Raw genomic sequence first — 13710 nt, 5'->3', positions numbered from 1 at the left:
GGAGTGAAATTTCCGTTACACTCTCCGACGGTTCATTAATGTCATCTTCATTAGACTCGTCTTCTTGTAAGCAAACCGAACTAACTAACCGTGTCCACATTCTTCATGCTACGTGTGTGTTCTTCCACTCTTGTGGTGGTTTGTTTCACGAAGTATAAATTTATGTCATTTATGTAATCTTTATTAGGTATTTTACTTGTGTACCTGTACTATTATGAATTATGTGCTTGTGTTAGAATAAATGGTTATTCTTATTCATTAGTTATATGTATAATTATCTAGTTTGTATACATCGCTTAAATATTTTTAAAAGTCGTGCCAGCCTAAAAAATGTGTTTATGTGATAAGTCTTAAAAAATGTAATATATTTAAGGTTGCATTATTTATTTATTGTAAATTACTGTATTCTTATAAATATATAAAATAATCAACAAAAAAAAATTATGTTACGGCGAGTCTAGCTAACGGTCATGTAAAACAGCTATGAGCTAATCCATTACTCGTAGGTATAGCTTTAAATAAATATAACACAAACAAAAATGATTTCAAGACACTACATTAGGTATAATAAAGTGACCACTCATAAATAACGAGCAACGTGACTTTAATCTGCCTCTGTTTTTGTCATCAACATTTCGAGAGCGCCGAAATGTCTGGGGTTGACCCGGCAGCTTTGTCTTATGGACCGAGAGACTACGGTAGCTACTATCTTACTTATCACCGATATTTTATACTATAGTTTATGTTACATGCCTACAAAATCACCGCAAAAATGATCCGAATTTAGCTCTAAATGACGTTGCAGTCTAAGATACAAGAGGTACAAGTTTATTTTAACCTTTCTTCCGGCGTTCTGGCGTACGCGGCATCGTATTGAAACTCCAAATCTCTTGGCGGTATGTCTTTGTCGATGGTAAATAGCCACGGCTTAAGCGGCTAAAGCATAGCCCCTAGCCAAGTGGCACGTTGATTCTCTTTCTACGATCGCTAACGCTTCGAAAACTAGAAAAATGTATGGGAATGACATTTGCTATTGACAGGTCACGTGATCAAGATCTGTCATTACCATACATTTTTCTAGTTTTCGAAGCGTTAGCGATCGTAGAAAGAGAATCAACGTGTCACTTGGCTAGGGTGGCAGGTGAGATCACAGCAGTGGCGTAGCGTGCCTTAGAGGATCCCTGTATCACAATTAGTTGCGAGCCGCAATAGACGAGCTGCAAATCCCGAAAAATCTCTCAAGTTATTGATTTACTCTACCCCAACTCTTTCAACACAATGTAATTCTTTTTTTGTTATTTCTGCAGTTTTTTTTCGGGAAGCATCACCAGATTAAGTAGTATTGTAGATTACATTTTACTAATTTTAGTTTTCATACGTAAGGGGCCCCCTGCAGTCCGGGGCCCCGTATCATCGATACGGCTATTGTTTACTTATAAGTATAGGAGATGGTATTCCAGGATTAGGAAAAATTAAAAACAGTTCAGTCATTATTATTATTTATTTCAGATAAAATGAACAGAGATCAATGTTTTACAAAAGCCGCACTTTATTGTTTGTTTCACGCCCGCGAAGGAATTTATTTGTTTACCTAAATGACTAGTCTCAGAGTAATACTTAATTAATTAGGATGTACCTAACTATATAAAGCAATAATAGATAACTTTTAAATCTGCTGTTGTTCGCACGGATTTATATTTAAATAGATACCGCAAAGCATGCTTTGTCGAAAGATTAGTGCCAAGCGCCTATGTATAAATGGGAAATACTCCAATAACTCTGGGGTTATAATCTTTATCGAAAATTAATTAAAAATGTTCATAGAACTAAAATGAATATTTTCGGAGTAAATAATATTTCTTTTGTAAATAGATCTTAAAATATGTAACCTACTCATCCTTATAATTATGACGTAGCCAAATTTCTAATTTTAAAATGCAAGGATTGATAAAGGCGTGTGTTACAGGTATAGTCGGAATTATTTGAATTACTTTGTGTGAAAAACTACAAAGTTTTTTTGAATTAAAAAATATTTAGTTACCCAGGCTTCTATAAGTGGACTCGTTAACATCTTGAAGTTATGGAAAATACTCCCCAGCACCCCAGCACAGTATTAATGGAATAGGTTATTTGACTGCTATAAACACTGCCTATTAACAATCAACATTGTTGTTATTTACTTTTGGATGTCACTAATCAACTTTTGTGTCATCGTAGATAGTAGGTATAAAAAATATAGGTTTGGCTTTATCTTTATATTTTTGAAAGAGTAGCGGTGTCTGGATAAATATAAGTCCGTGTCGTAATTTTGTACCCCAATCACGCGTAAATACAACACAATATTTTTATTTATTTATTTGCATGCGCGGTTTAATAGACATTAAAATATTCTAGTATTTATTCCTATGTCCTAAAACTTAAGGCTTTGCACAATAATTAAGCCACGATAAGCTTATATTAAGTACACTTTTGGGCAAAATACTGACAACGCGCTTATTCTCATTGAGATGTTATTACTTCTAGAGTCTCTAAATAGTGGTTTACTTCAGCCGGAGCTTAATATTACATTCTATAGGTACAGTACGATGAAAATTTCATGACATTTTAGAACATCGTGCCATATGTTATGCGATACAAGATTTAAGGTATCAACGGTAACGTAGGGGCGCGGCATGGCATCATCACGCGCGCCAATTTCCAATGTCAATCTCATCTAATTAACTAACAGGCTTTTTCTCGAGGAGGAAGTCTCCTAGCTTTCTTTTTTTAGGGGGAGAGATTTGTGTGGCTATGTGGAACTACATATATTTCTTTTTACAACACCCTTTGTGGCTACCCTCAGTAGCAGCACACGTATTAGGACTCTAGAGGTAATGACATCTCACATTTAATATAAATAAAACTACTTATGTATTGCTAAAGAGTAATAAAATATGATTTCAGTAGTTAGATAAGCTAATAAAACACAGCTATCTACTTTAAAATCACTGATAAAATTACATCTCGCCGCTTTTAATAAAATATTCTTTAATAGTTTTACCGAAAATATATACCATGCTATTTAAATAAGGGACAGTGCTAATAAGACAAGCAAAACGAAGACACTACATATTACCTACTTATGTAGGTATTTGGTTATTACTTGAAACCATATAATATCTAGGTACCTACCCTATTTAAGACTCCAATTAGCAAAAATAAACTGTTTTTTTTGTACAAACACTCGTTAGGTAAGGTAGATTTAGTATGTTTTATAACTACGTCAGAAGATTTTCTCTTTGTGCCTACTTACTATGTAGGTACCTACTACAATTTTAAGTTTTCCTTTCGTGACGAAATTCGTCTGAAGTGACTAAACATTAATTTTAAGCTTAAACTCAGACCGAAGCGAAAAAAAGTCATACTAGGCAGTTACTTTCAAGTATACAAATTACAGATTTTTAGTTATTGTATTTCGTAAACTTCTAGACCACTTCTTCAAACTCTCAGTCAAACCCATCATGGCTTTTTAAAAGACCAACACTGGTCATTAATATGGTCAGACCGGTCAGACCTTTACTTTACATAATCAGTCTGTGCTTTTAACATATGGATCTTAAGAGAGACCTACGTACAGTCATTATGATAGACCCACTACTGTTATCCACTCTAAAACCCATTTCTTTGAAACTGGCACGGATCATACCTTGATTTGATTCATCAATTTTCTTTTAATATCATGATTGTAAGGAAAGTATTCTGATGATGGTAGCGGTGAGGTATCCGATGATGAGTTTCCGTCTGCTGGGCGGTGGTGTTAGCTACCGCTGGTCGCCAGGGGGCGCTGGAGTCGCCGGCTTTTTACTGAGCTCGGACAGGGAGCTTGCGCGCTTCATGTTGCTATATAAAAAAAAAATTGTTTATGGTAACATACGTTCGACGTAGAAGCTTTTCAAGTTTAAAAAAAAAAAATCTTTGCCACCTTCTATAAAAAATTAAATTCTGTGATACTAAATTGTTTTTTTAATGTATTTCAAAACTAAAATTATTGCTTCACAACTTCATTTGTAGTTGTATCTAATATTTTGTATAAATAAAATGAAATTGAATTACCTACCTTTTTATAATTTGTCGCAAATACGTATAAATTAAAAGCTCAAAGAAATTGAGATTATTAAATAAATGTGGTAAAAGTTCTTGTTATATTATCGTTTGTACACATATGAACTTAAATAATAGGAAAACCAATTAAAAAAAATATACAGTTATTTTATAAACATGCCACCTCATTCAAATATATTTTATAATTTAAAAATTTTACCTTTAAAAAGTTATAATATTTTTGTATTCAACTAATTTTATATGCATTTACTATGTATGTATAAACAATAGACATGTATAAAACATACAATCTTAAGGTGGCAATACCAGCAATACCAACATAACAAATATTAGGATCGTAAAAAACTTTATGCCGGCTCTACACACCCGGCTAGCTTCTACGAGTCTCAAGCGGGGTCTACGAAGCCTTGTAGACTGAATGTACAACCCCATATAGTCAAATGATCTGCGGACATTGTTTATTGTAGATACAACGTTTATTAATTTACAACTATTGACGGTTCAAGTTTTTAGTGTACACACTTAAGGTTAACCCACGCCACCTCATCTTTACGAACACTACACACTTCGCATAAAGTGTTCCTTGCAGGTCTTGTGAAAATGCAAATTACTGTAGTAATTAATAACTGTAAGCTGTAAACTTACTGTGATAGTTTCAATCAATATCCTACTGCTGTAAACAATATTTTATGATTAGATCAGCTTCCACCTTCACACAGGAAGTAAAACTATAAGAAATTGTAACGTAGTCATCAATTGTAAATTATATTATTGTACGTTTTTTTTTTTTAAAAACCAACTGTTGAATTTCATGCTGGTTTCTTCTCAACAGAACCTGCCTTCCGAACCGGTGGTAGAATCTTTACAAATAGTCAACTGACGTATCAAAAGTGCTTGTAAACTGAGCCTACTTGAAATAAATGAATTTTGAATTTTCGAAATAAATATATTTGTATTTTCTTATTAAATTTATAATATTTTAGACAAGTGTGTTAAGAACGTATTTTTGTCGAGCTAGAAGATTCTGCGAGCGATGACGCAACCGCGAACTTTATACGAATGTGTAGAGCCGGCATTAGGATTGAGAAAAAAAAAACAAAACAAACCTGTCCGGATCGTTGTATTGGGTGTAGTCTACGTCGGGAGGCAGATGGGCGGAGTGCCGGCCCGCCAGGCGGTGCAATAGCCTCACGGACGAGCGCCGCAACGACTCGCGGAGTTTCGTGAAACTGGCGCTGCGGGACACCGCGCCCGCGCCCTGCCCCGTGTTATGCAATTTACACTCCATTGTCGTAAAATATATAGGCTGTACGATGTCTACCTTTGTCTAAATAATTCTCAAAAAAAAAATAATGACTATGGTATTCGACATTTGCCAAATATGACAAAAAAATGTTTTATAATTTTTAACAATATACGATGTACTGGCAAGGCTGTACGATGTCGACCTTTGTCTAAATAATTTTTTAAAAAAAAAGTAATGACTATGGTATTCGACATTTGCCAAACTTGCCAAATATCACAATTTTTTTTTTTAATTCTTGGGGTTGCCTGGTAGAGATTACTTATAGTAATAAGGCCGCCTTTTAAGTTTAATTTATGTTTTTAATGTTTCAATTTATAATTGTATTTTTGTGTGCAATAAAGTATTTCTTCTTCTTCTTTAAACATTCCGTAATGTAATATCAGATATTTTTATATGATACAAAATTTGTAAAACTATTATTTCTTTGATCATTGCTTGATACATAAAAGTATAACAAATTACCAATAAGTTTTTATCGATCGAAATTGTGAAAGAAGAATTCATTAATTATGTAAGTCACATTTAAAAAAATCTGCCAATTTTTTTCAAAACATAAAGAAACAAGTATAATGAATGACCACTAAATGTATAGCGAATGGTTGAGATGCTACATGCATCTAAAATCTAACAGCAAAAGCCGCAATTTCGTTTATCAATATGCCTTTACATGCGTTATTTCTGTAGTGCAGTGAGATTTTATTTCTGTAACGGAAACTTGTTTAAGTTTCCGTTTGGGCTATAAATTGCATAACACTGTAGACTCACCTTATTGTATTTTATTTATAGAAAAATAATAAAAGAGTAAATAAAACAAAAACAAATGATACATAAATATTTATTAACAATTAAAAATTACCATTCGAAACCACGACATAGAGACAAGGTGGCGATATTATTATTTTTTTATATTTTTGGTACTCTTGCAAAAGTCGGCATTTCGTAACAGAGATTCCTCAGTAAGTAATAAAACGATGTAAAACAAATTTGTGTTTCTTCAATAATAATAGTAATAATTAAAATTGTAATTGTAAAATTAAAATTCACATTCCCAAGCAGCACCCTTGTACGAATAAAAAATTGAAATTATAAAAAAAATATTTAAAAACTTATATTATAAGTCTAAACGCGCACGATGGAATAACCAAGCAACCGAAAAATAGGTTAACCAATTTAAAAAATATGTCAACCGATTTCTTTTTTTTAATAGTTTTACGGCTTTGAGTTCTAGCCCTTGAGCCTTCAACAGTTTTTGCATTTCATCGTGCACGTCTACACAGACTCTCACATAAAACTTAAGACCGAAACATATACGCTACACTGGAATGAGTTTAAGCATAACATTATTAAAAAAAATAACATTACTATTGGTATAATATAGAACAGATAAAATATGCATGACAACGTTCACAATGAAAAAAAAATACATCCATTCATTCTCTAGCAATAATAATAATTATCCATTTCACATTAATAAAATTATTTATTATCAGCAAATAAAATATAATAATTATTTATCGTAAGCAAATAAAATGAAATCGTTGTATTCACATGCAAAATATCGATTAATAAATATTTCTAACACACCACAATTTAATAAATGCAAATATAGATTTCAGATTCCGTAGTCTATACGCTAGACTCTGACGTATTCGCAAACTGTCAAAGTGGCGTCGTATTTGACACTTCTACGTGTCACGTATGACGTCACAAGCCGGTTTCGAATGTCATAGTGAGCCCTGACGTTGAGTTTTACGTACCGTTTTGTTTAGAAATAAATGCTTATGTAATATCACATAATATGTTATGTATTACAATAAAAATAGCTATAATATATATATATGTATGTATGTTATACTGATATTTAATAAAACAAAGTTCCAACAGGCTGCGTAAAATTCAACATTTCAAAATGTCATGAACTAAAAAAAACATCTAAAATACAAAAACGACGCACCATTGGTGTTACCATGCTTTTTTTTTCTATAATTAAAATATAAACTTAATATTACATCTCTTTCGGGACGGTATACATGCTTCCATCATATTTTTTTTATTCTATCACACATCTCGATCGTATAATGTTATTTTTAATTATTTTTCGTATTTTTTTTTCATATTCTTAATCCTAATGCATGCTAATAAATTATTCTAGAATATAAAGCCCGCCATATTTGATTCCAGAGGCAGAATTATGCAACACTAATTTTGTTTTAATTATATATTAATAACACATGATTTTGATCGCGTCTGCGAGTAAAACGGTAAAACGATAAAAGCGTTAATATAATAAAATAACTAAATACAGTAGAAATAGGCGGGCGGGCATTTTGAGTGTGAGACATGAATGATCCTCGTATATAAAATAGTGAGCTAACAGGTCCAAAAAGGCACCATAGATTATGGTATAGACAAAATCTCACTGCAGGCACAACTGAAAAACATGTGAACAGAGCGGAGTGATGTCAAACGTTTTGTCGATAATTTTATCGTTTAATAGAAATTTTGTTCCCTCTTCTCTCTGAAGTCATATTCGATGTGCAATTTACCAACAAAGAAATTAAAAATGAGGGTATAAATAGCACATAATAACTAAACTTGTTCTTAAATTGATAGAAATAAATTTGATTAATAAGCTTCGAACAATTAGATATAGTTACTATATTTTGAAGAAGAGACACAAGAGAAAACAGTCTGGTAAGTAGATCCATATAATATCTAGTTTACTTTTACGCAATCGAATATGTACGAAAACGCGCACTCACTGACCAATAAATGAGAGAACGCACTTATCTACTCTGTGCGTGAACATTTCTTTTATTATCGATAAAATATCACTTGCACGTAACTATTGATAACATGATTTATCCAATCCGCAGCGAGATATCGTCCATAGATTATAGATTAGCCCACTATAGGTCGCTCGCACTACAGCGGCTCGAGGAGCGTTCACATAGAAGCGAGTGAGTGCTTAAAATTAATACCTAGACAACTAGGTTTATTGTATACTACTGGTGCGGCGGCGCATTGCTCCCTGTGTTGATGCCTAGCGCATTGAACAGTTTCGACTTTAGGTTCATACGGGGTTCACTCGCCGGGTTCGTGCCCTATGTAACAAAACAACAAAAAAAGAAACAAATAAAAATATGCAACCAAAAATACAAGCGTGACCCGTATGATGATGCATGTTAAAGCGACACAATAAAAAAAAAAACAATTTATATAAAATAAAATAAATAGTGCTATAATCTGTACTACATTTATATAGTAAAAATAAATATTTTGAAAAATAAATATTCAGTGTAAATCAATATAATTTTGATTTTATAGCATAAAAGAATCACAATCGAATATAAAATTAAAAAATCACAATTATTTATTTATATACTCCCGATTTCTTTTTTAATATTAGATAGGTACCCAAAAGCTTGCCCCGTGCATTATATTTTATTTAAATATAAAGACACTTTTGTAACCTTATGTTATAGTCAATCTATTCCGGGAATATCGTTTTGCTTTAGAAGTTAACTGGTGAGGTGTACAGACAAATGTTTGACTAGCACGTGTGTGTGTGTTTTAGACTGCACTGTAAGTGTATCTACAGTGATAACGTTCTTTCAGTTTACACACACACGGTCTGTCATCTCACCAATCAGACTTCCCGGAATAGTCTGACGAAATCAGTCACTTGGTTATTAACGAATTTGTACATATTCCAAAAGTGACTTCATATCATAACGTAATACTATCTGACTCCTTTTATGCTTGCTACGCTGCCACACACATGTACAACATATAACCAAATACTTCACATTAAATACATCAAAACGTCTACTGACCTAGACAACACACGATATTTAAGCAAGCAAATGTATACTGTATATGCGTTAACCTACCAATATATTTAAAGTTGTATCAAAGCAGAATTTATTTCTTGTGCAATCATTTTGAATCACGTAAATGCAAAGTGTTGTGAGACTGTTGTAAAATATATCTTGAGTAAAATTGTATGAATTTGTCAAACCGTGATCATTTATTTTGATTATAATTTAAATTATTTATTTAGATAAATTATACTCAAGAAGACAACAGTTGCCTATTCTGTCTTCCCAGGCTACAATAAACAATATGATAAAAGAGAAGAGAGAATCATATAAAGTAAGGCTCAAGTGCCTTTTCTTAATAGAGCACTAACTCTACCTTCTGCAGAGACTAGATTTGCAATATGTTTACATTATAAAATGTAAACCCTAACAAATTCAATAGACTAGAGAATAATATACTATTTTACAAGTTCAACTGGAGTCACTGGTGGGAACAAGCACGCCAGAGGATGAAATGACATTGACATCTGCCGAGGTGTCAGACGTCAAAAACATTTTTACTCTTAGATTTGTGATATCAGGTGTCATGAGCCTTCATCCATACTTCAGTGTCAGATGTAAAACAATTTCAGATGTCGCAAACATGGTGCACTCATAGATAAGTGATGTCACCAATGTTTCTAATGAACCTAATGTTCCCCAAGCGTGTTTTAACTCTTAGTTTAGTGATGTCACGTGTCCCAAGCATATTATTGCACTCAGTTCAGTGGTGTCAGATGTCACAATAATTTTTTCACTTCTAGTTTATGTCTGGTGGCCTAAGCATATTATTGCACTCAGTTCAGTGGTGTCAGATGTCACAAAATTTTTTTCACTCTTAGTTTATGTCTGGTGGCCTAAGCATATTATTGTACTCAGTTCAGTGGTGTCAGATGTCACAATATTTTTTTCACTCTTAGTTTATGTCTGGTGGCCTAAGCATATTATTGCACTCAGTTCAGTGGTGTCAGACGTCACAATATTTTTTTCACTCTTAGTTTATGTCTGGTGGCCTAAGCATATTAGTGCTCAGTTCAGTGGTGTCAGATGTCACAACCATTTTTTCACTTTTGGTTTATGTCTGGTGGCTTACCATATTATTGCACTCAGTTCAGTGGTGTCAGATGTCACAATATTTTTTCACTCTTAGTTTATGTCTGGTGGCCTAAGCATATTATTGCACTCAGTTCAGTGGTGTCAGATGTCACAAAATTTTTTTCACTCTTAGTTTATGTCTGGTGGCCTAAGCATATTATTGTACTCAGTTCAGTGGTGTCAGATGTCACAATATTTTTTTCACTCTTAGTTTATGTCTGGTGGCCTAAGCATATTATTGCACTCAGTTCAGTGGTGTCCGACGTCACAATATTTTTTTCACTCTTAGTTTATGTCTGGTGGCCTAAGCATATTAGTACTCAGTTCAGTGGTGTCAGATGTCACAACCATTTTTTCACTTTTGGTTTATGTCTGGTGGCCTAACCATATTATTGCACTCAGTTCAGTGGTGTCAGATGTCACAATATTTTTTCACTCTTAGTTTATGTCTGGTGGCCTAAGCATATTATTGTACTCAGTTCAGTGGTGTCAGATGTCACAATATTTTTTTACTTTTAGTTTGTCTGGTGGTCTAAGCATATTATTGCACTCAGTTCAGTGGTGTCAGATGTTACGATAATTTTTTCACTCTTAGTTTATGTCTGGTGGCTTAAGTATATTATTGCACTCAGTTCAGTGGTGTCAGATGTCACAATAATTTTTTTACTTATAGTTGGTCTGGTGGCCTAAGCATATTATTGCACTCAGTTCAGTGGTGTCAGATGTCACAATCATTTTTTCACTTTTAGTTTATGTCTGGTGGCCTAAGCATATTATTGTTGTGTCAGAACTCAGAATGTCAATAATGTTTGCACTCTTAGTTTATGTCTGGTGTCCCAAGCATGTTTTCACCCTTAGTTTAGTGATGATTGTCGTCTTGAAAAATATAACACCAAAACGTGCCGACGATACGCCCTCTACACTAGACAGAGACAAAAGCAAACACCGTGTGAAAACTGAAAAAGCGCAAACAAGAAATGCAGACACCTAAGGATACGCGACAGGGTCCATGGTACGTACTCCGTACTTACTCGGGTATGGTGAAGGAAGGAGAGGAGGGGACTTTCTAGTTGACCGTATAAATACGACTAAAACTCTCGTCATTATAGTCCGAGTAAGCCCGAGTCAGTTTGAACCCAACTCTCACTTTGAAAACTAGTCGGGCGTACTCCGACAACGATTGCATTTAGTCTATACTAAAGCCATACTTAAGGAGTACTGTTTACTAACAAACAAATTAAAAATGAGGGTATATTTCGCTAGTCATTTCAAACCTAATAATAATTATTTTTAAGTTGGCCTTAAATTAATGAAAATAAATTTGATTAATAAGCCTAAAACAATTGAATATTGAAAATAAAAAAGTTATGAAATTACTTGCGTTTTCTACTCTCATTTCTGATTTGTTTGTAAACAGTACTCCTCAAGAATGGCTTTAGTGTAGTCAGTTCATTTACATTTCATTATTATAATAGTACTCAGGATAGTTCAAATTCTAAAATAGCCATATTGTTGTGAATTTTTTTCAGTAATGGGGAATTTAGGACACACAAGGGCTAGAGGAATTTGGGATACTTTGGGAGCTCCAGAAATTCTGGGATACAAAACTTGGGTGAAATGGGAATACAAAAGCCTAAGATGGTGGGGATGGGGGGCTGACCTCTTCGTTGTCGCGCGGTTCGACGTCGCGCGGGCCGCGGCCGCTCCTTGACCGAGTCTGTTTCACCATGTCCAATGCCTAAAACCGCATTTTTACTCTTTCATTTGTATTGCCAATTATTATATATACACCCAACTAGCAGACGCCCGCGATATATCCCGCATGAAAACTTCAAAAATCAGACTTACAAACGAAATTCCCTCTTTTCCGTTGCATTCCTTCTTTGCATAATACAGAGTTAAGCTAGTTAAACATTATTGATTTTTACGTCTTTACCCTTCAGACACATATTACCCGTTAATTTTCGAGAATGTATACAGAACTATATATTGACTAATATTATATTAAAACGTATACTTGGTAAAGTAAAATCATCATCTACTAAATAAAAAGGACCTATCAATACTATTTTGTCATTAGTTTGCATAGCTCCTCTATACAAACTATATAAATGTTATAAGTATAATACTAACATTTAGTTAAAAAAATACATTGAACCCATCGTTCCAGACATATTTGAATTAAGTAAATTTGTTTGCACAATTTATCTATTCTGATATCAAAATAAATAGCAAATGTCCTCGAATTATAAAATAAAGTAGTATTTTATTGAATTTTCTGACAACAACTTACATGAGGTGGAACGTGCTAGGCAGCGTGCAAAATTGTTTCATTGATTTTAATTTGTGTCCCATTTTTTGTAATACAACATACTCGTATGTATTTGACAGTTTTCAAAATAAATAATAATAAATATCATCATTCCATAAATATAAAATATGTTAGTAAAATATATTAATGCAAGGTAGTAACTAATCTAGAAATATTTAATATAGAGTTAACGGTACTTTAGTGACATAAAAGAAAAATATTGAAATAATAACTTTTAAAAGGTCATAACACACAATCGATACCTTTAGCATTTGCGATACACAATTTTCTTTTCAAAACTTGAACCATTATAATAAAGTCAAAAATATTTATTTGATAAAATTCGTAAGAAATAATTTCAATATAAATATGTATTTGATGGTAATATGACTTATTATATTAAAAAAATACTTATTGTGATACTTAAACATGCAGAGTTTGGAATGGCAATCGCAGGAATTGAGTGATGTACGCGAAAAAGACGCGATCATGGAGAATCGATCAAAAGCAAAATCTTTGATCGTTGATACTAAAAGTATCGTTTGTCCTCAAATGACCAAAAAATAATGACGATATTCAGCACAATGCTCTTTTAAATAAAATGGGCGCTTATATTATAATCCAAATTTCATCAAATACAAGAATTTAAATGCAGTTCTTTAAAGTGAAACAAGCTTTTTCGATCATTTTTAAAACGTTATTTCTAACTTCTGCTGTTATAAGCGCTCATTTAGGTATTTCTTAGCCACTGAATACTGAAATGCTTAAAAATAAATAAAAAAGCCTGTATGTAAAAACTCTGTCTTTTTGTTCTTAATCAGTAAAATACTTGTTTGGATGTTTTTCAGTAACAGAGCGTAAAAGTAGCTACTTTGAATATATTGAAAAATTAAAAAAAGATTTATTTCAGGAGTTACACAGTCGAAGGAATGCACGCACTAAGAATACAAAATTTTGGTACGTTAATATCACCCAGATCCGATAGTTCAATAACTATTACTAATATTACAAATGGGAAAGTCTGTATGTAATCTTTT

General features: G+C 33.0%; 1 protein-coding gene across 7 annotated transcripts in view; it reads right to left on the bottom strand.

Annotated features, from left to right (window-relative positions):
* Positions 1–1499: 1499 nt before the first annotated feature.
* The window catches only part of LOC112052587 (kinesin light chain), a 76845-nt gene continuing 64634 nt past the window's right edge, over positions 1500–13710 (bottom strand). For 3 of the 7 annotated variants that reach the window (XM_052886243.1, XM_024091726.2, XM_052886242.1), the window contains 2 exons: positions 12023–12100; positions 6654–8511 (listed from right to left, as the gene is read on the bottom strand). In XM_052886243.1, coding sequence (XP_052742203.1) covers positions 8413–8511; positions 12023–12100 — 177 coding nt within the window. In that variant the 3' untranslated portion in view covers positions 6654–8412. Of the gene's footprint in view, positions 3880–6653; positions 8512–12022; positions 12101–13710 lie in introns of those variants that run through there. The other 4 variants (XR_008251575.1, XM_052886244.1, XM_024091731.2 and 1 more) reach the window with 4 other exon arrangements.

The sequence above is a fragment of the Bicyclus anynana genome, chromosome 16, assembly GCF_947172395.1.
Source record: "Bicyclus anynana chromosome 16, ilBicAnyn1.1, whole genome shotgun sequence".
NCBI lineage: Eukaryota > Metazoa > Arthropoda > Insecta > Lepidoptera > Nymphalidae > Bicyclus > Bicyclus anynana.
The sequence above is the reverse complement of the archived record's forward strand: the minus strand, read 5'-3'. Positions and strand labels throughout refer to the sequence as shown.